The sequence below is a fragment of the Rhinatrema bivittatum genome, chromosome 8, assembly GCF_901001135.1.
Source record: "Rhinatrema bivittatum chromosome 8, aRhiBiv1.1, whole genome shotgun sequence".
In the NCBI taxonomy this organism is placed as follows: domain Eukaryota; kingdom Metazoa; phylum Chordata; class Amphibia; order Gymnophiona; family Rhinatrematidae; genus Rhinatrema; species Rhinatrema bivittatum.
Window position 1 is genome coordinate 223,788,679 of NC_042622.1, and position 21,830 is coordinate 223,810,508.

At 46.5% G+C, this 21,830-nt stretch overlaps 1 protein-coding gene across 7 annotated transcripts in view; it reads left to right on the forward strand.

Annotated features, from left to right (window-relative positions):
- FCHO1 (FCH domain only 1) overlaps positions 1 to 21,830 on the forward strand; it is a 160,094-nt gene that overhangs the window by 36,839 nt on the left and 101,425 nt on the right. For 5 of the 7 annotated variants that reach the window (XM_029613705.1, XM_029613710.1, XM_029613707.1 and 2 more), the window contains 4 exons: positions 962 to 1,036; positions 1,261 to 1,402; positions 1,861 to 2,013; positions 2,199 to 2,303. In XM_029613705.1, coding sequence (XP_029469565.1) covers positions 962 to 1,036; positions 1,261 to 1,402; positions 1,861 to 2,013; positions 2,199 to 2,303 — 475 coding nt within the window. The remainder of the gene's footprint in view (positions 1 to 961; positions 1,037 to 1,260; positions 1,403 to 1,860; positions 2,014 to 2,198; positions 2,304 to 21,830) is intronic. The other 2 variants (XM_029613708.1, XM_029613711.1) reach the window with 2 other exon arrangements.

Here is a 21,830-nt window from a genome sequence, read left to right on the forward strand (position 1 = left end):
CGTGTCCATATATTCAAATATTTGGCACTACTTGTAAGTACATACACTTTATTTTAATTATTTATTTACAAATCATGACATTAATATATATGTTTAAACATAGATAAAGAATACTCTAGTCATCGAAACGCACAAAAACTTGAGTAAAATTAATTTCTTAAATAAAATCTTTGACTTATACAAAAGATCAAATTTAGAAATATTACTTCAATTTCCTTTTTGTATTTAAAGCTACACAGATGTTCTTATGTATATCAATAATTCGTCAAAGTTGGCTGAAAGACACCTAAATATATAAACAGAACCAATTTCCTGTGAAATTTACCAGATGCAAAAATGTCTGAAATAATATTGAGACAATTATATTGTAATTGAAACTTAAAAATTAAATATTAAAATTTACCAATTAAATAACTCAATTTCACAATGAGGTTCTAAATTATTCAATATTAAATTAAAAACCCAAATTTGTTGAAAGACTAATTCAATAGATAATACATTGATTTCCATTACAGCCCCTGATGCAGCCGATTAGGCGAAACTCAGCCGGAGTCGGGTGGTTTTTTTTTTTTTTTTATTAATAAAACCTTTTCATGGCATGGGAATGCCTAAGCCATTTCCATGGGCAGTTAGCTGCTCACTTAGATAAATGGCTTTTGAAAATTTCTCGCATGTTTGCTGAAGCATGGTCATTCCTAACTCTACAACATACCTTAATCCTGCCCTGCAGAATCCCCTGCTATTCCAGTACTGAGACTCACCCCCAACAGCTCTGCCAGTATACCTTACTCCTGTTCTGCAGCAGCCCGGTTGGTTACAAATAAAATAGCATTGCCTGCTGTTCCCTTACTCAGACTCCACACACTGCTCTCTATTGTACTTGGGGAGGGGTTGGTTTCTGCTTTTTTGTTTACTAATGCAGACTCAGTCTTTGCTTCTTTGCCTGTTCCTTTCATTAAAGGGCCGCTATTGAGGAGACATACTCCAAATCCATGGCTAAACTATCCAAAATGGCCAGTAATGGCAGCCAGCTGGGGTAAGTAGAGAATGTAATGCACACAGCCCCCTATCATGTATTCCCACATACTTGGAGGCACACATCATATAAACAGGTAGGGTGAAGAGAGATTTGTCACAGAAACAATCGCACGTACAAAAATACAGTTTGGGTGTGAGGGTGGTTGTTTCTGGATATTTGAGGAACGTTTGGGAAAGGAACTTCCGCGCTGCCTGTCGGTGATTGTTGGATGATTTTTCTAGCACCTTTGCTCCCCTGTGGGATGTTTTCCGGGTTTCCTCTGACAAGCTTTCCCTTTGTCACATGGAACTAGTGAAGAAACTTCAGGACTTGATCAAGGAGATTAATCGATACGGGGAAGAGCAAATTAAAGTTCACAAGAAGGTATTGCTGGAGGAGGGGTTACAGTGAGGAAGGTGGGGAAACATGAGTGGTGGGGTTGGCAGTAGAGGTGGGTGAGGACCACAGAGCAAGGGATATGATAGAGGTGAGAGTTGATAGGAGCCATTTAAGGGCTGTTGTAAAGAGATGAAGAAAGCAAGGGTAGGGGGAGATAATTATAAGAGTGCAGGGATAATGGCGGGGCGGGGTAGCTTAATGAGGGCAAAGATGGCAAGGGATATTGTAGGGAGGGGTGGGAGCTATGGAAGTAATTGTAAATAGGATGGGGACTGGAGGTGAAATTATGTTAAGGAGGGCGGGGACCATGGAGTTAGTGTCTTTCCATAAAAAGAGTGGGGATTCTGGAAAGGGGCGGGAAGTGCCCAGCTCTGGTGAACTTAGGATGTTGGTGGTACAGCTTGATGCCTGACACTCTCTCTCCCTCTTTGGGGTCTGATCAGTCCAAGGAGGAGGTTTCGGGGACCCTGGAGTCGATGCAGACTCTGCACAGCAGCTCCCAGATCCTGCACAAGGCCAAGGAGAACCATTACAGCAGGTGTATGGAGCATGAGCGCCTGAGGAAGGAAGGGGCCAGCCAGAAGGAGCTGGAGAAGGTGAGCAGTGCAGTGAAGGGTTGGAGCATGGCTAGCAAGATTTTCTACCATGGTAACACGCTACTGTCTCCATTCAACTGGGTGCACAGTCATCCGCTCCTTGGGTTGCTGGTTAGGGCAGGTGAGGCCAGGTCCCCACTGGGCATTAGGCGTCTCACCTGCCCTAAGATGCTTTTCTCTCGTAGGCAGAGCTGAAGGCCAAGAAAGCCGGGGATGTGCTAGGGGCCGCAGTGCAGAAATATAACCTGGTTCGAGCTGAATTTGAACAGAAGATGGTGGAGTCGGCACAGGTACACACACACACAGGATGTGACGACAGGAGGCGGTACCAGTAAGGAAAGTGTTACAGCACTGTCCCATTGGCGCTTCCTCCCTGTCTCCCCTCCCCCCATGGGTTTTCTTAGCCTAGTGCCCTCCCCAGGAAATAAGCTTTCATACTGAACTCCGCTTACTCCAAAACTTTTAGTGTCCTCCGTTTCAGTCCTGACACAGGCTGTTTCTTGGCATGGTCTTGTGATGCTGGAGCTCTCTGGCACAGGGCCAGGGCTGACAGACTGGGCTCAGCCTGCACTGATAGTCAGGCCAGAAGTTGTGCTTATTGGGGAGATACCCTCAGAGTCACTATCATGAAGAGACTGGCTGAGGGAAGGGCTCTGGGAGGGAAGTGTCCCTCCTCTGTTTCTACCCTTTTTTGGGACATCAGTGAGCAAATGATATTTTAGGTCTCAAAAGGTTTTTAGGCCATTTCTTTTTATTTTATTAATTGATGTATTTTATATTAATGTTTTATTTCCCTGTTTTATTACTGTATTTTATTAAGTTATGTGTCTTTGACACTAAAGATTTTTTTGGGTTTATGAATTTTACATTTCTATAAACCAATATGATTTTTTTTTTTTAGGAATATCTGTATATAAAAATAAACATACATCTGGCAGGGAGCATATGGGCCCCTCACCTGCACAAATACCTGACAAGGGAGCACCATTCACACTTTTCAAGGAAGATGTCTGAACATGCTCCTTTCCCCTTGCTCCAGGACACCGAGCAGGAAATGCTCCCCCTTTATAGATGGGATTGTTTTAGCAGTGCTTTTGGTTTACCCAAATTTCAGAGCTCTGATGTAGGGCAGAGGCTAGTTTCTGTGGCACACACACTCACACACATTTTTTTGCCACATTCTATCCTGTTGGTGGGGATTCTGAATTGTTTTGCATTTCTTGTTTAGTTACCCTAGGCATATGTGGATACAGAATGTTTACAAATGGCCAACTGTTTTTATATGCTCTGTGGATTCCGATCTTCTAGATCAAGAGATTTAAGAACCTGTACTGAGACACTCCCTCTCCACAGCTCTGCAAGTGCACCTCACTCCTGCAATGTATGTCACTCCTGTCCTGCAGCACTTCCCCGCTCTTCCAATACTGAGACTTGGATACAGCACTATCAATGCAACTCACTCCAGACCTGCAACAGCTCATGAGCTATACCACTGCTAAGATCCCACCATAGAGCTCTATCAATGCACCTCACGTTTGCTCTGCGGATGCACTTCACTTCTGCCCTGCAATACCCCAAGAGCATCTCCCTGCTGGCCAAATACTGAGACACAACCACACCTCTACCAATGCACCTCACTCCTGCCTTACAACACCCCCCTCTCCCGCTTTCCAGTACTGAGACACTCACTGTTTTGCCCATGCGCCTGCCCTGCAGCACCCCTTGCTATTCCAGTACTGAGACGCACACAAAGCTTTGCCAATGTTATCAGTATTCTGCAGCAGTCAAAAAAGCAAACAACGTTAGGAATTAGGAAGACATGGTAAATAAATTGGAAAATGTCATAATGCCTCTCTATTGCTCCGTGGTGAGATCGCACCTTGAGTACTGTGTACAATTTTGCTCTCTGCATCTCAAAGATATAGTTGCACTGGAGAAGATGCAGAGAAGGGGGATGGAATGGTACCCTATGAGGAAAGGCTAAAGAGGTTAGGACTGTTCAGCCATCTCTTCTCCAAGCTGAGAGAGGATATAAGAGGTCTATAAAATCATGAGAGGGCTAGATTGGGAAAAGATGAATCTGTTATTTTACTCTTTCGGATAACAAAAGGGCTAGGGGACACTCCATGAAGTTAGCAAGTAGAGAGAGATTCTTTTTCACTCAATGCACATTCCCTGTACATACCCAGATCAGTCCAGACTCCTGGGTTTTGCCTCCCCACCAGCAGATGGAGACAGAAGCTTGACTGACTCTGCCCTATATCCTGAGGTGCCACCTACAGTCCGTCAGTATTTCTCTGTCTCCAGCAGATGGTGGAGGTGCAAAATCCTATAGTCTGTAGCTAGTGTAAAAAAAAAAAAGTGAATAGGGAGTTTTTAGTTTGGTGGTATTAGAATTTAAAGTTCCTGTTTCTTTAAAAAACAAAAAAACCCCAAAAACCGAGTAAGTCAGCGAGTGCTTTTGCTTTAGCCTCCCAGGTAGTTGGCAGGTCCTGAGAGGGCCATCCTCCTTGGTATTGAGGCTTTGCTGTTCAGGGCTGAGAACCCTGTTTCACAGTTTGGTCCTTCGTCGGTGATACCGGGGAGCCCGGCTCACTCACCCAGTCAGGACCTGTTGGTTTCTCAGGAGCAGGTCAGTAGTTACTGCGGCTTTTACTGTGTTGGTTTCCTGCTGCAACAGCCGTTTTTAGCTGCTGCCGCCATCTTCTCGCCGCTGCTGCCCGAAAGAAGAAAAAAAAATTAAAAATATTGAAGGCTTTCGCGGCAATGCCTCGTGGCGTGGCCTGTCGTTCATGCAGGAACACGCGTACTCGGCTCTCCCGCGATGGGGTATGTGCGGCCTGCCTCCCCAGTGGGGAAGGCACATCAGGATCAGTAGGGAGAGCAGCTCCATGGCCCCGAGGGGGCTCTACAGGGTTGGAGCGTTCGTGGCAGCTGCAGGCGGACCCGTTCCAGCTGAGCACGGGAACGAAGGCCATTTTGGCCATGTTTCGCCTGCTGGAACCGGTTGCTGAGGGGGGAGGGAGTTCCCCCTCCTCCTCTTTTCCTGCAGTCCCCCGGGGAAGTTGTAATCCCATAAAGTCGCCTGGCAGAGGAGAACCCCGAGGGGGACAGACTCTTCAGATTCCTTTTCATCTGATTTTGTGCTTTTATTACATAAAGCCTTTAAGGCCAGAAGGGCAACTCGCAAGTGATCCGGGGGGTGTGTGGTCTAGGAGCCCAATGCCCTGGATGGCCATAGGAGCAAGAAAGTCTGGACAGCAAAAACAGCGCTGGATCCAAAAACCAAAAGAGGGCTACAGGCTTGTGCACAAGATTTTTATTTATTTTTTTATTTGAATATTTTTTTATACTGAAGTTTGGTGTCAGCTTTCACTCCGGTTTACAATTATAACAATTTACATTAAAAACATCAGAACTAATTAACATTAAGTAACAATGGAGGTTGCTAGATAACATTGTTAACAGGAGAGCATTGAGTAGCATTGAGGTTGATAAATAATATATAAATAATAATCATTAACATTGAGTAACATTAAAGGTTGGGTGATAAGTTTGGCAGTGTTTTATGGGAAGTATAGTTATAAGCGAGAGTTACCAAGTAGGTTTTCCCGGATAGATTTAGGAATACGTTGAGGGTTATATAATTGTGGTGGGTTACTGGTTACAATGAGGGTTGGATGTTCATATGGTAGGGTTGGGGTGTAGTGAGAGTTTAGGTGGCTAGTTGTCTAGCAGGGCTTATTGTCATTACGGAGGAATTGTCATCTTGATTGGTTTATCCTATCCCATCCTTGTAGGCTTGTTTGAAAAGCCATGTTTTGAGTAGATTTTTGTGTTGCTTTGTAGTCTGTCAGTGTTCCAAAGATGTGGTCCAGCTATTGAGAATGCTCTTTTTCTTACAGTGATAAGTTTGGCAGTTGAGACTGGTGGGATTTCAAGACGTGCTTCGTTTGATCTGGTATTACGTTGGGTGTGGAGTTTTTGTATTAGTGTGCTAAGGTAGTCATAGTCATTGTTGTGAATGATTGATAGTATTTTGAATTCAGTTCTCTTTTCTACGGGGAGCCAGTGTAGTTCTTTTAAGACAAGGGAGATGTGGTATGTTTTTTTATGACCGGTGAGGATTCAGGCAGTGGCGTGTTTAGTACTTGTAGGGGACATAGGGTTGCTTTGGGAAGTCCTATCATGAGCGAGTTGCAATAGTCAATGCTTGAAAATATCAGGGATTGCAGAATGGTTCTGAATTCTGGTTGGTTTAGTAGTGGTTTGAGGTGTTTGAGAATTGATAGTTTGTGGAAGCCTTCTTTTATTTTCATTGCAATGTGTTTTTTAAGGTTGAGTTCTGGGTCTATCCAAATTCCAAGATCTTTTACATTTTCTTTTAGTTTGAGGTTGTTGGCTGAGTATGGCATGATTCTGGTGGTCTCCAGAGTTGTTTCTTTCAGTTAGCATACATTCAGTTTTGTCTGTATTAAGGCATAATTTCATTTGATTTAGAAGGTTTTTTATTTCATTGATGAGCTGGCTGCGAGTTTCAATGTGTTCTCTATGGTGTTTGTTACTGGAACGATCAGCTGTATGTCGTCTGCGTACAAGAAGTAAGTGATGTTGAGATTTGAAAGAAGTTGACATAGTGGTAGAAGGTATATGTTGAATAGGATTGCCGATAGTGCAGATCCTTGAGGTACTCCGGTTTCTAGTGGGATGGATTCGGAGGTGTGGTTGTTGATGTGTACTTTGGTTCACTTCCTTCCTCCAAAACAGAGCATACAATCTAGAGTTTTCCCGGTTAGGCTGATTTCAGATAATCTGGAGATTAGGCTTTTGTGTTCAACCGTGTCGAAGGCGGCAGATAAATCAAGTAGGATGAGGATGTATCGTTGACCATTGTCAAAGCCCCTTAAGATGGTGTTTGATAGATTGAGTAAGGTTTCGGTGCTGTAATTTTTTCTGAATCCGTGTTGGGTGGGGTATAGGATGTTTGTGTCAAGATGATCGTTGAGTTTAAGTGCAGCCTTTTTTCTGTTAACTTCTCAAGGAATGATAGGTTTGATATTGGGCGGTAGTTATTTAGCTCGTTAGGATAGAGGTTCTTTTTTTTTTTTATGATGGGTTTTGATGGCGATTTTTAGTTTTGTCTGGTAGTTCCACTTCTAGTGATTTGTTTGATTGGCATGATGGTTTGGGATATTTCTTTTAGTGATCGTGTTGGTATGGTGTCATGATCATGACGGCCTGGGTTTAGTGATTTGATTAGTTTCTCCGTTTCAGTAGTTGATATAGTTTCGAAGGTGGCCCATGGCGTGATATCTTTGAGGTTTAGTTGTGTATTGTTGCTTGGGGTGTTTACTTTTTCCATTATTTTGCTGGTTTTGTTTTTAAAGAAGAATGCGAGTTCTTGGCTTAGGTTTTTATTTGGAAGGGTGGTGGTGTTCTCTGCGATTAGGTTGTTTACTATGTTGAAAAGAGATTTTGGATTATTTGAGGAGTTTAGGATTTTTTTTGCTGTAGTATTCTCTGTCTTGTTTATCATGTTTTTGTAGAACGCAAGGTAGGTGCGATATCTTTCTAAAGTTAGTGGGCATTTGTTTTTTCGCCAGCCTTTTTCTTTTCGTCTTAAGGTGGATTTGGTGTCCTTTAGTTGAGTTGAACCAAGGGTTGGTGTGTTTTCTTTTTGATTTGATCAATTTTGTTCTTTCAGGATTTATGGCATTGGCAGTTTCTGTTGTAATTTGATGCCATGAGTGGATGGCATTGTTTGAGAGATCTGTGTTCGACAATTGTTTTTCAAGCTCATGTTGGAGTAGATCGGGTGCAAATGGTGGTCTGTACTTGAATGAGTATGCTTTGTTGGTTTCATTTTTGTTGTTTGCATTGGTGTGGGTCTTACATTGTAGTAGAAAGTGGTCTGACCATGGGACTTGCGAGTGGGATACAGTTGTGTTTAAGAAGAAATTGTCATTTGTGAAGATGAGGTCTAGGGTGTGACCTGCTTTGGTGTTCACGTGTTGAGTAAATTTGAGGGTGGACAGGACATCCATCAAGGTTTGGCAGGGTTGAGATAGTGGGGTGATATCGGTGTGGAGGTTATAATCTCCGAGGATGATTGTAGGTTTTTTGTAGTTAATGTTTGTTATGAAAAATTAGATAAGTGGAGATATGTCTTTTGTCAAGAAGTTTGGGAGGGCAGTAGACTAGGCAGATCTGGAGGTTGTCTGAATCGAAGAGGGCTAATTCAAATTGCTGAGGGAGTGATTGCGGGATTAGTTTCATGTTGAAATGTTTTTTGATTAGTAATAATCCACCTTCTCTTCGGGTATTCCTGGTATTGAGAATAAATCATAAGAGCTATTGGTTATTTGGTTTGTTATTACGTGATCCGTGTTTTTGAACCAAGTTTGTCACTGCAATGGAAGTCTGGGTTTTGGTCTTGGAGGATGTCTGAGATTAGTATGAATTTCTTCGTGAGGGCTTGTGCGTTTGAGGATTTAAGGATAGGTAGATGAGGTTTTTTAAGGACTTGTTTAGGAGAATCTTTATTGGGTTTCGATGCCTTACAGTTTGTTGGCGAGCGTGTTGTGCATCTTGGACTATTGGATGTGTGGGGTTCTGAGTCCAGTTTGGGGTTGCTAGTTCCGTTGATCTTGGTATATGTGCGGTTCTGCGCAAGGGTGTATGCAAGATATTTTACTGTAAATGTTTGGAGCTTAAGGTTGGTTTTAATGTTGTCATTCGTTGGTCGTGGAGGTAGTTAGGTTGGGTATATGAGGGTTAGTGATTTTGAGTTAATGAAATTTCAGGTTTGTGATCCTTAGTCCGGTTGATGGTAGAGGGGACAGGCTAAGGGACACGACAAGGGGCAGGCCCCTTTGTCATGCTCCTTCGGCGTGCGGCGCCAGAGGCACACTTTCTGCACTTTTGAATCGTCCAATTAGGTCCCACGTCGCCGCCTAGGAAGCATCTGTGGGTGGGGTCTAGGTGAGGTCAGTGCAGGAGGGCTCGGCTTTATGGCGTCGGGCTGCGGCTGTCGGGACAGCTAGGGCTCACCGTGGAGGTGGGTCCTGGAGGCGGAGGTCTGCGTCCTGCTGTGGAGGTAGGGCCGGGCTGTGGTCCGCGGGTTGTCCGCCGGTCGGGTCTGGAGGTCCTGAGGCCCTGTTCCTACTGTGGAGGTAGGGCAGGGTCGAGGCCTGCAGGGCTCGGGTCTGCGTGGGTAGAAGGGTGCCGGCGTAAAGGGACTTTACGATACTTCTTCATCACAGGATTCGGACCAAGATGCTCCAGATCCTAGCGGGGCTTCTCAAGAGAAACATCCGGCCAACGACCATGATGTCTCTACTGATCCTGGAGGTCCACAGAATGTGGACGGGGATGACCCTAGGTGGTCCGCCTTTTTCACAGGGATGAGCTTGCTCCCTTAATTCCAGCCGTTCTGGAAGAGCTGGGTATTGAAATACCTCTGGAGGATTCTCGCATGGGTTCGGTGGATCCGGTCATGTTGAGCCTGCGTGGTCCGACTAAGTCTTTCCCTTTTCATCTCTCTGTTACGGACTTGTTCCAAGAATGGGATACGCCTGACGTGGGTTTGAAGGTCAGCAAGGCTATGGACAAGTTGTATCCCTTACCAGAGGATGCATTGGACCTGCTCAGAGTTCCCAAGGTAGATGCAGCCATTTCCACTGCAACAAAGAAGACCATGATCCCCGTTACAGGAACAATGGCTCTCAAGGATTTCCAGGACAGAAAATTGGAGGTGCAGCTCAAAAAGATGTTTGAGGTGTCCGCGCTGGGTGTCTGAGCTGCAATGTGCAGTAGTTTTTCCTTGAGAGCAGGCCTGCGCTGGGTTCAGCTCCTGCAAAATAACTGCCCTGACAGATGAGGAAGCGGTGCAAGTGGGACTCTTCGAAGCGGTGATCGCTTACAGTGCAGATGCTCTTTATGACCTTTTGCGGACTTCGGCCAGGTCTATGGCTTCAGCAGTTTAATTGGGTTCGTTGCCTTTCAAAGGAAAACTGCTTTTTGGGAAAGAGCTGGAGGACATGATCCAACCCTTGGGCGAGAACAAGGTATATCGGTTGCCTGATGATCGGCCAAAATCGAGAGGTGCAGTTTCAGCTCACTCTCGCTTCCGGGGAAATCGGAGATTCCGGTAGTCCCGGTCTTCTGGATCTTCCTTTCGACAGCCGTCTGGGAAGCAGCAGTCCTAGTCCCAGTCCTTTCGAGGTTGGCGCTTCGACAGACAAGGGAATCAGCAGTCTTCTGGACTCAAGTCCTCCCAATGATGTGAGGCCGGTCCATTCCTTTGTTCCAGTGGTGGGAGGCAGATTGTCTCAATTTTACGAGGAATGGGCCACTCTAACCTCCGATCAGTGGGTCCTCACTGTGATAAGGCAAGGCTACGCATTAGATTTTGCACGGCGCCTTCCAGATCTATTAAGAACATAAGAAAATACCATACTGGGTCAGACCAAGGGTCCATCAAGCTCAGCATCCTGTTTCCAAAAGTGGTCAATCCAGGCCATAAGAACCTGCCAAGTACCCAAAAACTAAGTCTACTCCATGTTACCATTGCTAATGGCAGTGGCTATTCTCTAAGTGAACTTAATAGCAGGTAATGGACGACGACTCCTCATTTCCCCGTGCTTGTACGCCAAAAAGCACTGGGCGGCAAAGGACACATTACAGCGTCTCCTTGACCTTGGGGCAATTGTGCCGGTTCCTCTAGTGGAGCAGCGAAGGGGCCTACTCCATTACTTCATGGTGCCCAAGAAAGAGGGCACCTTTCGCCCATTCTCAACTTAAAGGGTAAACAAGTGCCTCCGGATTCCCTGTTTTGCATGGAAACTTTGAGGTCAGTTATCGCATCAGTGCGAAATGGGGAGTTCTTGGCATCTCTGGATCTCATGGAAGCATACCTGCACATCGGCATCCGATCAAACCACCAGAAATTTGAGGTTTGCCGTCCTGGGGTGTCCTTTCCAGTTTCATGCCCTGCTGTTCGGCCTCGTCACGGCGCCCAGGACCTTTACCAAGATAATGGTCGTTGTGGCGGCTCAGCTGAGGAAGGAAGGTTTTTGTTCATCCATATCTGGACGATGGGCTAATTCGAGCGAAGTCTGAAGTACTATGCCACGTGGCGATCAGTTGGGTGGTTCAGCTATTGGAGCCGCTCGGATGGGTGATAAACTTTGCCAAGAGTCACTTGATTCCTTCTCAGTCCTTGGAATTTCTGGGGGTCCGGTTTGATACACAGCTCGGCCGACTTTTTCTGACAGAGGAATGCATTACCAAGCTGCAGGAGCAGGTTTGGAACATATTGGACAAGCATCCCCTCAAGGTCCAGGATTACTTGCAAGTCCTTGGATCCATTGCGTCCACCCTCGAGTTGGTTCCCTGGGCCTTTGTTTATATGAAGCCTCTGCAGTCAGCGTTGCTTTCCCATTGGAGTCCAGTATCAGAACAGTTTCATCTCCTGCTGCCTCTTACAGATTCAGCTTCGTCTAGTCGCAGCTGGTGGCTCAATTCGGACCATTTGAACCGCGGAGTGTCCTTGGAAGTCCCAGAGCGGACGGTGGTCACTACGGACGCCAACCTCTCCGATTGGGGAGCAGTGTGTCAGGACAAATCTGTACAAGGCCAGTGGTCGATCAATCGTTTGGAGACCAGAGTGGTCCGATTGGGCTCTGCAAGCCCTACAGTCGAGGCTGCAAGAGAGGTCGGTCAGGATTTTGTCAGACAATGCGATCACAGTAGCCTACATCAATCGGCAAGGAGGAATCAAGAGTCGTCCGGTAGCGAGCGAAGCACAACAGTTGATACTCTGGGCGGAACAACATTTAGTCAGCCTGGCGGCCTCTCACATCGCAGGAGTCGACAATGTTCAGGCCGACTTCCTCAGTCGCAACAGACTTGATCCCGGGGAGTGAGAACTCTCTCCAGAAGCGTTCAATCTGATCTGCGAAAAGTGGTCCAGACCCAGGATGGACCTCATGGCGACGTTTCGCAATGCCAAGGCTCCCAGTTTCTTCAGTTGTCGCCACGAGACAGGAGCGGAGGGAGTAGACACCCTGACTTTAGCTTGGCCGCAAAACGTGCTCCTCTACGTGTTCCCGCCATGGCCTCTAATAGGCAAAGTGCTGCAGCGCTTAGAATCCCATTCATCGGAGGTGATACTGGTGGCTTTGGAGTGGCCACGACGTCCGTGGTTTGTGGACCTGGTCAACCTAGTGGTGGATGGACCTCTCAGACAGAGACCTCTCGAACCTTCTTCGGCAGGGACCCGTTTGTTTAGAAGAGGCAGATCGCTTTTGTCTAGCAGCATGGCTTTTGAAAGGCAGAGTTTTTTAAAGAGTAAAAGTTACTCAGACGCGGTGGTGGCTACCCTCTTGCAGTCTAGGAAGCCCTCTACTTCCCTGGCCTATGTCAGGGTTTGGGGGATTTTTGAATCATGGTGTCTGGATCAAGGGGTGGCTCCTGTGGCAGCCTCTGTTCCTCATATTTTGTCCTATTTTGTCCTCCTTGCAGGCAGGGCTTGTGAAGGGCCTTTCATGCAGTTCGTTACGGGTGCAGGTGGTGGCTCTCTGTTTCCGCGGGTAAGGTTGGTGGAGCACAGTTGGCTGCACATCCGGATATCACTCGTTTTCTCCAAGGTGCTAAGCATTTACCAGTTCAGCCTCTTTGCCTGTCGTGGAGTTTGAACATGGTACTCAAGGCTGTGTGTGGAGCGCCCTTTGAGCCAATGAAAAGGGCTACGCTGAAAGATCTTACATTAAAGACTGTTTTTCTGGTGGCTATTTCCTCAGCTCGTCGAGGGTCTGAGCTTCAAGCCTTATCTTGCAGGGTATCCTTAAGAATTTCAGAAATGGGAGTTTCATTACGGACTTCCATCTTTTCTCCTGAAAGTGGTATCCTCTCTTCATTTGAATCAGATGGTGGAGCTCCCGTCTTTTCCGGTCTTACATCGTTCCAATCCCAAGTCAAAGGATCTGAAGAAACTGGATGTGCGTCGCATTCTTTTGTGCTATTTGGAGGCTACTAATTCTGGATGTCCGATTATATCTTTGTGTTGTGCAGTGGATGCAACCGGGGGCACAAAGCGTCCAGAGCTACAGTGGCCCGCAAGTTAAAGGAGGCTATTGCTTCAGGGCCGTACACTCCCGGTTGGACTGCAAGCGCATTCTACCCATTCGCATGCAACTTCATGGGCTGAATGTCAAGTGTCGCTGTAGGAGATTTGTAAAGCGGCTACATGGAAGTCATTGCACACCTTTGCGAAGCATTACCGGTTGGATGTCAAAGCCCCAGACTCTGGGGATTTTGGTGAAGCTGTGATTCGAGTGGGACTCTCAGGGTCCCACCCTAACTAGGAGAGCTCTGGTACATCCCAAGGAGTCTGGACTGATCCGGGTACGTACAGGGAAAAGAAAATTGGTTCTTACCTGCTAACTTTCGTTCCTGTAGTACCACGGATCAGTCCAGAGTCCCGCCTGTTTTCATTACAGTACTTGTTGTTTGGCGAGTCCGCTCATCTAATTAAAAGAACGAATTTCTGCAGAATTATAGATCTTTGTTCTATGCTCATGGGTCCTGTTTGTCTTGATCTGTGAGCGGGTTGTCTACCGGTTTCTTCCCTGCAGTTATGGGGCTATTCAATTTGGTGTAGTTCTGCTTTGATACATATAAATACTGACGGACTGTAAGTGACACCTCAGGATATAGGGCAGAGTCGGTCAAACTTCTGTCTTCATCTGCTGGTAGGGAGGCAAAACCCAGGAGTCTGGACTGATCTGTGGTACTACAGGAACGAAAATTAGCAGGTAAGAACCAATTTTCTTATTAAGCTCTGGAATTTGTTCCAGATGATGTGATTAGTGCAGTTAATGTAGCTGGGTTTACAAAAGGTTTGGATAAGTTCCGAAAAGAGAAGTCCATTAACTGTTAACAACCAAGCTGACTTAGGGAATAGCCACTGCTATTTCTGGCATTAGTAGCATGGGTACTATTTAATGTTTGGGTACTTGCCAGGTAGTTGTAACCTGGATTCCTGTTCATACCCAGATCGGTCTAGACAAGTGGGTTTTGCATACCGACCAGCAGATGGAGACAGAGAACAAAAACTTTGCGGGACTGCTACATATCTGAGTGTGCCACCTGCAGTCCCTCAGTATTTCTTTGTCTCCAGCAGACGGAAGAGGTGCAAACCTGCAGTCTGTCAAGAGAAAAGAGAGATTAAGAAAGATTTCTGAAAGTGGAATGTGGGCTCCCTGAGGTGCTAGGTACTTTTTGTGGACCATCCCTTGGGTTGTGCCGGGTGTCCGGGGGTTGGTGACCTCTGGCTGTGATTGCCCACTGCTTCCTGAGGCTTTAATAGCCAGGGGACTGGCACCCTCTCAGCCTTCATTGTTTCCTCCTGTGATCCTGAGACTTCTGTTCAGGAAAGTATTCTTTTTTTTTTTTAATTTGTTTTGAGTTTTAAATTAAGTTTAAAAAAAAATAAAAATTTAATAGTAGGAGATTCAGTGCTGCAGTGGCTTGGCGATCGAGGTGTTTGGCAGCAGAAGCTGCCGTGGTCGACTAGAGGAAGAGGAATGAGCGGGCCTTCTTTCCCCGGTGGGGAAACTTTGCTGGTGAGGCAGTTTTGCCACGTGCCGCTTAGCTGACACAACCGCGTGGCTTACCTGTTGCTACTTTGGGTGCTCTCGGCGCATGTGTTGCTGCGTCAGGGAAGTCGCTGAAAACGCGCATGGTGGCTTGCAGGGCCTGCAGGCTCTGGTCAGCTCGGCTAAACTCACGTTCCCTCTGCATCAGTTGTGCATCAGGGGAAGAAGGGACCTTCACAGGAGCAACATTGGAGAGGAGGGCCTCCAGGTCGTTGGGGGCAGCAGCTCCGGGCCCAGGGGGTTCCTGTGTGGCAGCTGCACCCTCAGGGGATCGTGCCCAAGGTTCTGCAGGGCTCAGAGAGCTTAGAGATTCCCCGTTGCCTCTTTCCCCTGTGGGATGACAAGGTGTGGAAGAGGATTAGGAGGGAGAAGGAGGTTCTGATGCTGAATTTCTCCCTCAGGGGGCTGAGGACCCAGAGGGGTTTTCCCCAGAATTTGTTCTCCTGTTGCATAGGGCCTTCCTGGCAAGGAAGGAAGCAGGGGGGAAAAGGCTCAGGGGTAGACAGTCTGCTAGGAGCATGGTGGCGACACGCAGGCTTATGTGGTTGCTCAATTGGTCAGCGGATACGTGGTCCAAGTCTCAGCTGTGTAATTTCCCTTTTAAAGGGAAACTGCTGTTTGGTGAAGATTTGGATAAGCTGATGAAGTCATTGAGCGAATCCAAAGGAAATAATTTGTCTGAGGATAAAAAGAGCAATAAGGTGTTTCCCTCTTGAGCCTGTTTTCGGGATGTGCGGAGGTTTCACTCAGGCAAGGGTTCTTCTGAGTCCGGGACTAAGCAGTCTTTGGGTAAACAGCAGTCCTTTCAGGGTTCCCATTGGTCCTCCAGCAATGCTTCTGGTCAGGGAACCAGGGATGTTAAATCTGTGCAATGAAGCTGTAGGAGGCAGGTTGTCCAGCTTTTAGGAGTGGGTCAAAATTACCTCGGACCATTGGGTCTTGGAGGTCGTGAGAGTCGGCTACACATTAGAATTTTCTCGTCCTGTAAGGGAGGCCTTTCTAGCATCCCAGGTTGTGTCCCAAGCCAAGTGAGAAGCAGTGCAGGGGACTCTTCAGAGGTTTCTAGACTTAGACGCAATAATTCCAGTACCGCTGGAAGAGCGGGGCCAAGGAAGGTACTCCATTTACTTCATGGTTCCCAAGAAGGAGGTTTCGTTGCAGCCCATTCTTGACTTGCGGGTGCTGTGTTTTTGGATGGAGACGTTGTCCATGGTGATTGTGGCAGTATGCAGATGCGAGTTCCTGGATCTGATGGAATCTTACCTCCATATTCCCATTCAGAGGGATCATCAAACGTTTCTTTGCTTCATGGTCCTGGGGCAGCATTTCCAGTTCCAGGCTCTCCCCTTCAGCCTCGCCACAGCACCTTGCACCTTCACAAAGGTGGTGGCGGTGGTAGTGGGAGCGTTGTGATGAGAAGGAATTTTGGTTCACCTGTATCTGGACGATTTGGTTTATTCGGGTGAAGACGGACAAGTGCGTGCAGTCCCTGCAGTGAGTGGACACCTTGAGGTTGCTGGGTTGGGTCATTAATGTGTCAGTCATCTAGTTCCGACCCAGTCCCTGGAGTATCTGGGAGCCCTGTTCAATACTCAGGGCAGGGTGTTTCTCACCTCGGACAGGGTTACGAAGCTGCAGGGGCAGGTGTTGTCTACTGTTCCTGCCAGTGCGAATGGTCTGGGATTATTTGCTGGTCCAGACCTCCATGGTCTCCATATTGGATTTAGTACCGAGGACCTTTGCGCACATGCGACCATTACAGAGGGCTCTCTTGTCCAGGTGGAATCCAGTGTTTGAGGCGTATCATCTGCCTTTGCCTTTTCCAGAAAACAATAAGGAAGACAGTTGTTTATCGAAGCCGTTGTGGAAACAAAAGAAGGGATAACATCGAATGTCCTTTAAAATATTTATTAAGAATTTGCCTGACTCAAGCCCTGAGTTTCACCCTTTTATAATAGGGATGCTTCAGGGGCTTCTTAATAAAATACAGATATACTTTATCCCACCTTAGTCTAGTTAAAAATATCAAACATCTGGTGATATGTAGTCATCCATGTTGTTCTTTTGTTCAGTGAACAAACCAACTTATTGAATTTCTTATAACATCGGTGCGGTGTAACCACACTTATGACTTCTTGGAAGATATAATCTTCAGTACTTAAATCCTATTCTTTATCCAGGCTTTAGTTTAAAACTTTAGATATCAGCGAAACTGCTTACAAACTGACAGCGGGAGGGTGTTCTCAGTTTGTAAGCAGTCCCCCCTCACCTGAATCTCATGGCGACTTTGCGCAATGCCAAGGCCAACAGGTTCTTCAGCCGCTGGAGGGAACACTGTTCGGTGGGCGTGGATGCTCTAGCTCTCCCCAGGCCCGCAGACGTCGTCCTCTACGTGTTCCCTCTGTGGCCTCTGGTCGGGAAAAATTCTCCGAAGAATAGAACTCCACCAGGGGCCAGTAGTTCTGGTAGCACCCGAATGGCCTCTCAGACCGTGGTTCACAGACCTCGTCAAACTGGCAACGGACAGGCCTCTTTGGCTCGGCCATCTTCCTCACCTGCTTCGGCAGGGGCCCGTATTTTTCGACCAGGCCGATCGCTTTTGTCTAGCGGCCTGGCTTTTGAACGGCAACGTCTGAGGCGTAAGGTCTATAAGGAGGAAGTTATCTCCACTCTTATGTAGGCTCACAAGCAGTCCACTTCGCTGACTTATGTACGCGTGTGGAAAGTTTTTGAGATCATCTGTGCAGAATCAGGTGTTTCAGCACGCTCCGCTCCGATTTTGGTGGTACTTTCTTTCCTCCAGAAGGGTCTTTCCAAGGGAGTCCTTTCGATAGTCGGTCATCCCGTAGTGGCTCATCCGGACGTGATTCGGTTTTTGAAAGGCATCAAGCACCTGAGGCCACCCATTCGCTCCACTTGCCCATCGTGGAGTCTTAATCTCATCCTTCGGGCTCTCTGTACTGCTCGGTTCGAGCCCCTCCGTCGGGCTACAGTGAAAGATCTCACTCTCAAGGCGGTCTTTCTCGTGTCCATCTGTTCCGCTCGAGTTTCTGAGATCCAAGCGTTGTCCTGTTGAACACTTTCTGCAGTTTTCCGATTCCGGAGTCTCTCTCAAAACGGTGCCTTCTTTCTTGCCGAAGGTCGTTTCCGTCTTCCATGTCAACCAGTCGGTGGAGCTCCCTGTGTTCTCTCCAGAAGAAGTTGTGGGGACCACGGGGGGCGACCTTCGCAGACTTGATGTTAAACGCGTTCTACTTCGGTACCTCCAGGTTACCAACGACTTTCGGGTATCGGATCATCTTTGTCCTCTGGAGTGGTCCCAGTTGGGGTAAACCGGCCTCTAAGGCTACCATTGCTCGGTGGTTAAAAGAGGCAATCTCCTCGGCCTATCTTTGTCAAGGTTGGACGGTTCCTGAGAGCCTAAAAGTCCATTCGCTGCATTCTCAAGCTACTTCCCGGGGAGAGAATCAATCTGTTTCTCCGCAAGAAATTTGCAGGGCCGCTACTTGGACGTCCCTGCATACTTTTGCTCGACGCTACCACCTGGATGTGCAAGCACCAGTCTTTGGTTCTTTTGGTAGGCAAGTGCTTCGAGCGGGACTGTCTAGCTCCCACCCGGTTTACGGGAGCTTTGGTACATCCCACGGTCTGGACTGATCTGGGTACGTACAGGGAAAGGAAAATTAGTTCTTACTTGTTAATTTTCGTTCCTGTAGTACCACGGATCAGTCCAGATGCCCTTCCCTACTACTTTCATATCGTCCACTCCGAAGCTGTTTTATTGCAGATTTTCAGAAGTCGGTACTTTATTTCTCTACAGCACACCGGACGTTTACACCGGAAGCTTTGGTTGTTGGGAACCAAGTATATGCAAGAGCGTTTCTCTCTACAGAGTTCCTTCAAATGTTAGAGTTGCTCAATTGAGTTTTATAATTTCTTGCTTGATCTTGTTATGGTTGCTTTTTTTTTCTGCTTTGACAATAGTTATACTGAAGGGCTGCAGGGTAGGCTCTGTCTTGATATAGGATATACTTTCAGTTTTGGTCTGTCTCCATCTGCTGGACAGGAGGCTCAACCCACGGTCTGGAATGATCCTTGGTACTACAGGAACGAAAATTAACAGGTAAGAACTAATTTTCCTTTATCTCTCAACCCAAAAAAAACAATTTCTGATAATTTGTAATAAATTAAATGAAAAGATAGAAGGGGAAGTAAAAAATGCAAAAAGATATCCAGTAACTTTTGAAATCAAAGACCTAGGAATGATACTAGATTGCAAAATAAGCCTAAAATGTTGGATAAACACTATTAAAGATTTATTTATTTAGTGCTTTTTTTATACAGACATTCATGATACAGATCTTATCAGGTCGGTTTAGAAGGAACAGGGGGTTATAACTTTAACATAACATAGAGGAAAAAAGGTAAAAAGTTACAATAAAACAATAGTAATGGAACTAGGGATAAGAAGATGGATACTTCAAATTAAATGTTTTAAAAAGATTAAAGCCACTTCTATATAAGCAAGATTTTAGGACAGTTTACAAGCCCTTATCTTTTCAAAGATAGACTATTGCAATGCTCTGCTACTGGGATTACCTTCTTCCTCAACTAGACCACTTCAACTCCTCCAGAACTCAGCGGCCAGAATTCTAACCAACACCAGAAGAACAGAACACATCACACTGATCCTGAAAGACCTACACTGGTTACCCATTACTACCACATCCAATATAAAGCATTATCCATGATTCACAAAACGCTGTACAATAACAAAATGGAATGGCTCACTGCTTCACTACATTTCCACGCATCAGAGATCCACCAGGTCAGAAAACAATGGATCCTTATCTGTACCAGTACCTAAATTGGCGCACTTAAAATACAGTTCGTGAGACCTGGACTGCTATTGTGGAATTCACTTCCACAAGATCTGCGACTTGAGCCAAACATGAAAGCTTTAAAAAAAGGATTAAAAACGAGGCTATTTCAACAAGCCTTTCCTTAAGCATAGTCTTTTAAATTTATTTTTAAATTTTAGTTTTACAGCTAATTTTAGTTTTTTAGATTTTTAATATTTAAGAAGTGTTGATCTTTTATTAACAAATGTACTTTTATTGCTGTTTTTAAATGCTTTTATGGCATTTATAATTAAGCAGTATTTCCTTTAATTGAATGTTTTTTTTAAATGCTTTTAACAGGGCATTTATAATTAATTTGTACACTAATGTGATATTTAATTTTGAACATCGGTATAGAAAACCAGTAAATAAATATTAAGCCCCTGTAGCAGCCCTATTATAAAAGTGTGAAACTCAGGCCTTGAGTCGGGCAAATTCTTAATAAATATTTTAAAGGATATTCGGTGTTATCCCTTTTTTTGTTTGCCTCTTCCAGAAGAGTCCAGATCCATTCTTTCATGGTGGCTGTCGCGTCACAACTTATAGAAGGAAATGGATCTGGAGCCCCCAGACTGTGTGGTGGAGACCAGACACCAGTCTCAAGGGTTGGGGGACAGTATGCCAAGGTTGGTCAGCTCAAGGTCTTTGGTCAGCAGTAGAGACATCTTGGTCTATCAACCGTTTGGGAAGGCGATCCGGGCTGGTCCGGGGTCGCCGCCATTAACGCAGGCTCGAGCATCGGGAGGAGGCAAGGGTAAGGCAGGGGGGAGAGAGGAGGGGCTTAGGGGAGGAGAGTAGATAGGCACCAATGGGAGGCAGATATTTCGAATGCTGCCTCGCCATTGGTGGACAGCAGTGCTGGTGGGAGAAAGGAGCGAGGACCTAGGCAGTTGGGAACCAGGCAGCGTATCGAGCAGAGGTTTTTGCTACCCGCCCACCCTCCCTGCTTGCTTTGTTTCTTGTTGTTGAACCTTATGCATGTCGCAGTGGCGGCGGAAAACCCGAGCCATATGTTTGTATATTGTAAAATTGTGATGGACTGTGCGGAAGGGGGGGAGGAATGCCCGTGTAGCTTGGGGCCGCTACACGGGAAGGCCTAAAGAGCAAGAGGGGGGCCGCTGCTCAGGCCGCAAGCTTACCCTCGCTGTGACGCGGCGGGGTGAGTGGGGAAAAGGGGGGCAAAAGGTTTGCTTATCACCGGGCTGCGGTGTAAGCGAGGAGGGGATGAGGTGGAGGAGGGGGGTATGTTGAATTAATGTTAAGAATTTGGCTCGGGTTAAGTTTAATAAACTGCGGCCTATTGTTATTACCATACTAAAGTTTGTGTAGTCTCATTTACCATGGCAGGGGTGGGGGTAAGGGTGGCAGCTGGACGATGGTCTCGAGTCCCTGTGTTAAGAGATGAGTAGTTGGTTCGGGCTCTAGAAGCCTTCCTGCCCTTAATTATATGTTCTCAGACAATGCGACGACAGTGGCATACGTCTGTCATCAAGGAGGAACAAAGTCACGCAGTGGCTGTGGAGGCTCGTCAGTTGTTTACTTGGGCGGAACTCCATATTGAGAGAATAGCAGCTTCTCCCGTTGCGGGAGTAGACAATGTGCAAGTGGATTTCCTCAGTGGGCAGCAACTGAATCCGGGGGAATGGAAGTTGTCCCTAGAGGCCTGGGATCGATTCTGTGCCAGATGGGGAGTTCCTCAATCGGATGTCATAGCAACGCAGGCCAACTCAAAAACAATGAGGTTTTTCAGTTGCAGGAGAGAAGTCTGAGCAGTAGGGCTGGTTGCTCTGTATCCACCTTGGCCCCTCGTCTGTAAAGTTCTGTGGCGCATAGAGGCGCATCCAGGATCGGTGGTGCTGGTGGCGCCTGAGTGGCCACGGCATATGTTCGTGGATCTAGTTAATCTCGCGGTATATGGACCCCTCAGGTTCGCGCACCTTCCAGGGTTGCTTCGTCAGGGTCCCATATTTTCAGATCGAAAGGATCACTTCTGTCTCGCAGCTTTGCTTTTGAGAGGCAACGGTTGTGCCTGAGAGGATATTTGGAACGGATTATTTCCACGCTGCTCCGGGCTCGGAAACCCTCTACATCCCTGGTGTATGTCAAGGTTTGGAGGGTTTTTTTTAGTCGTGGTGTATGCAACAGGGATTAGATCTGCTGTTGGTGGACATTCCACATGTCTTAGTATTTTTGCAACAGGGGTTATCACAAGGCCTGGCCTATAGTTTACTGCATGGGTAGGTCTCTGTTTTGGGTT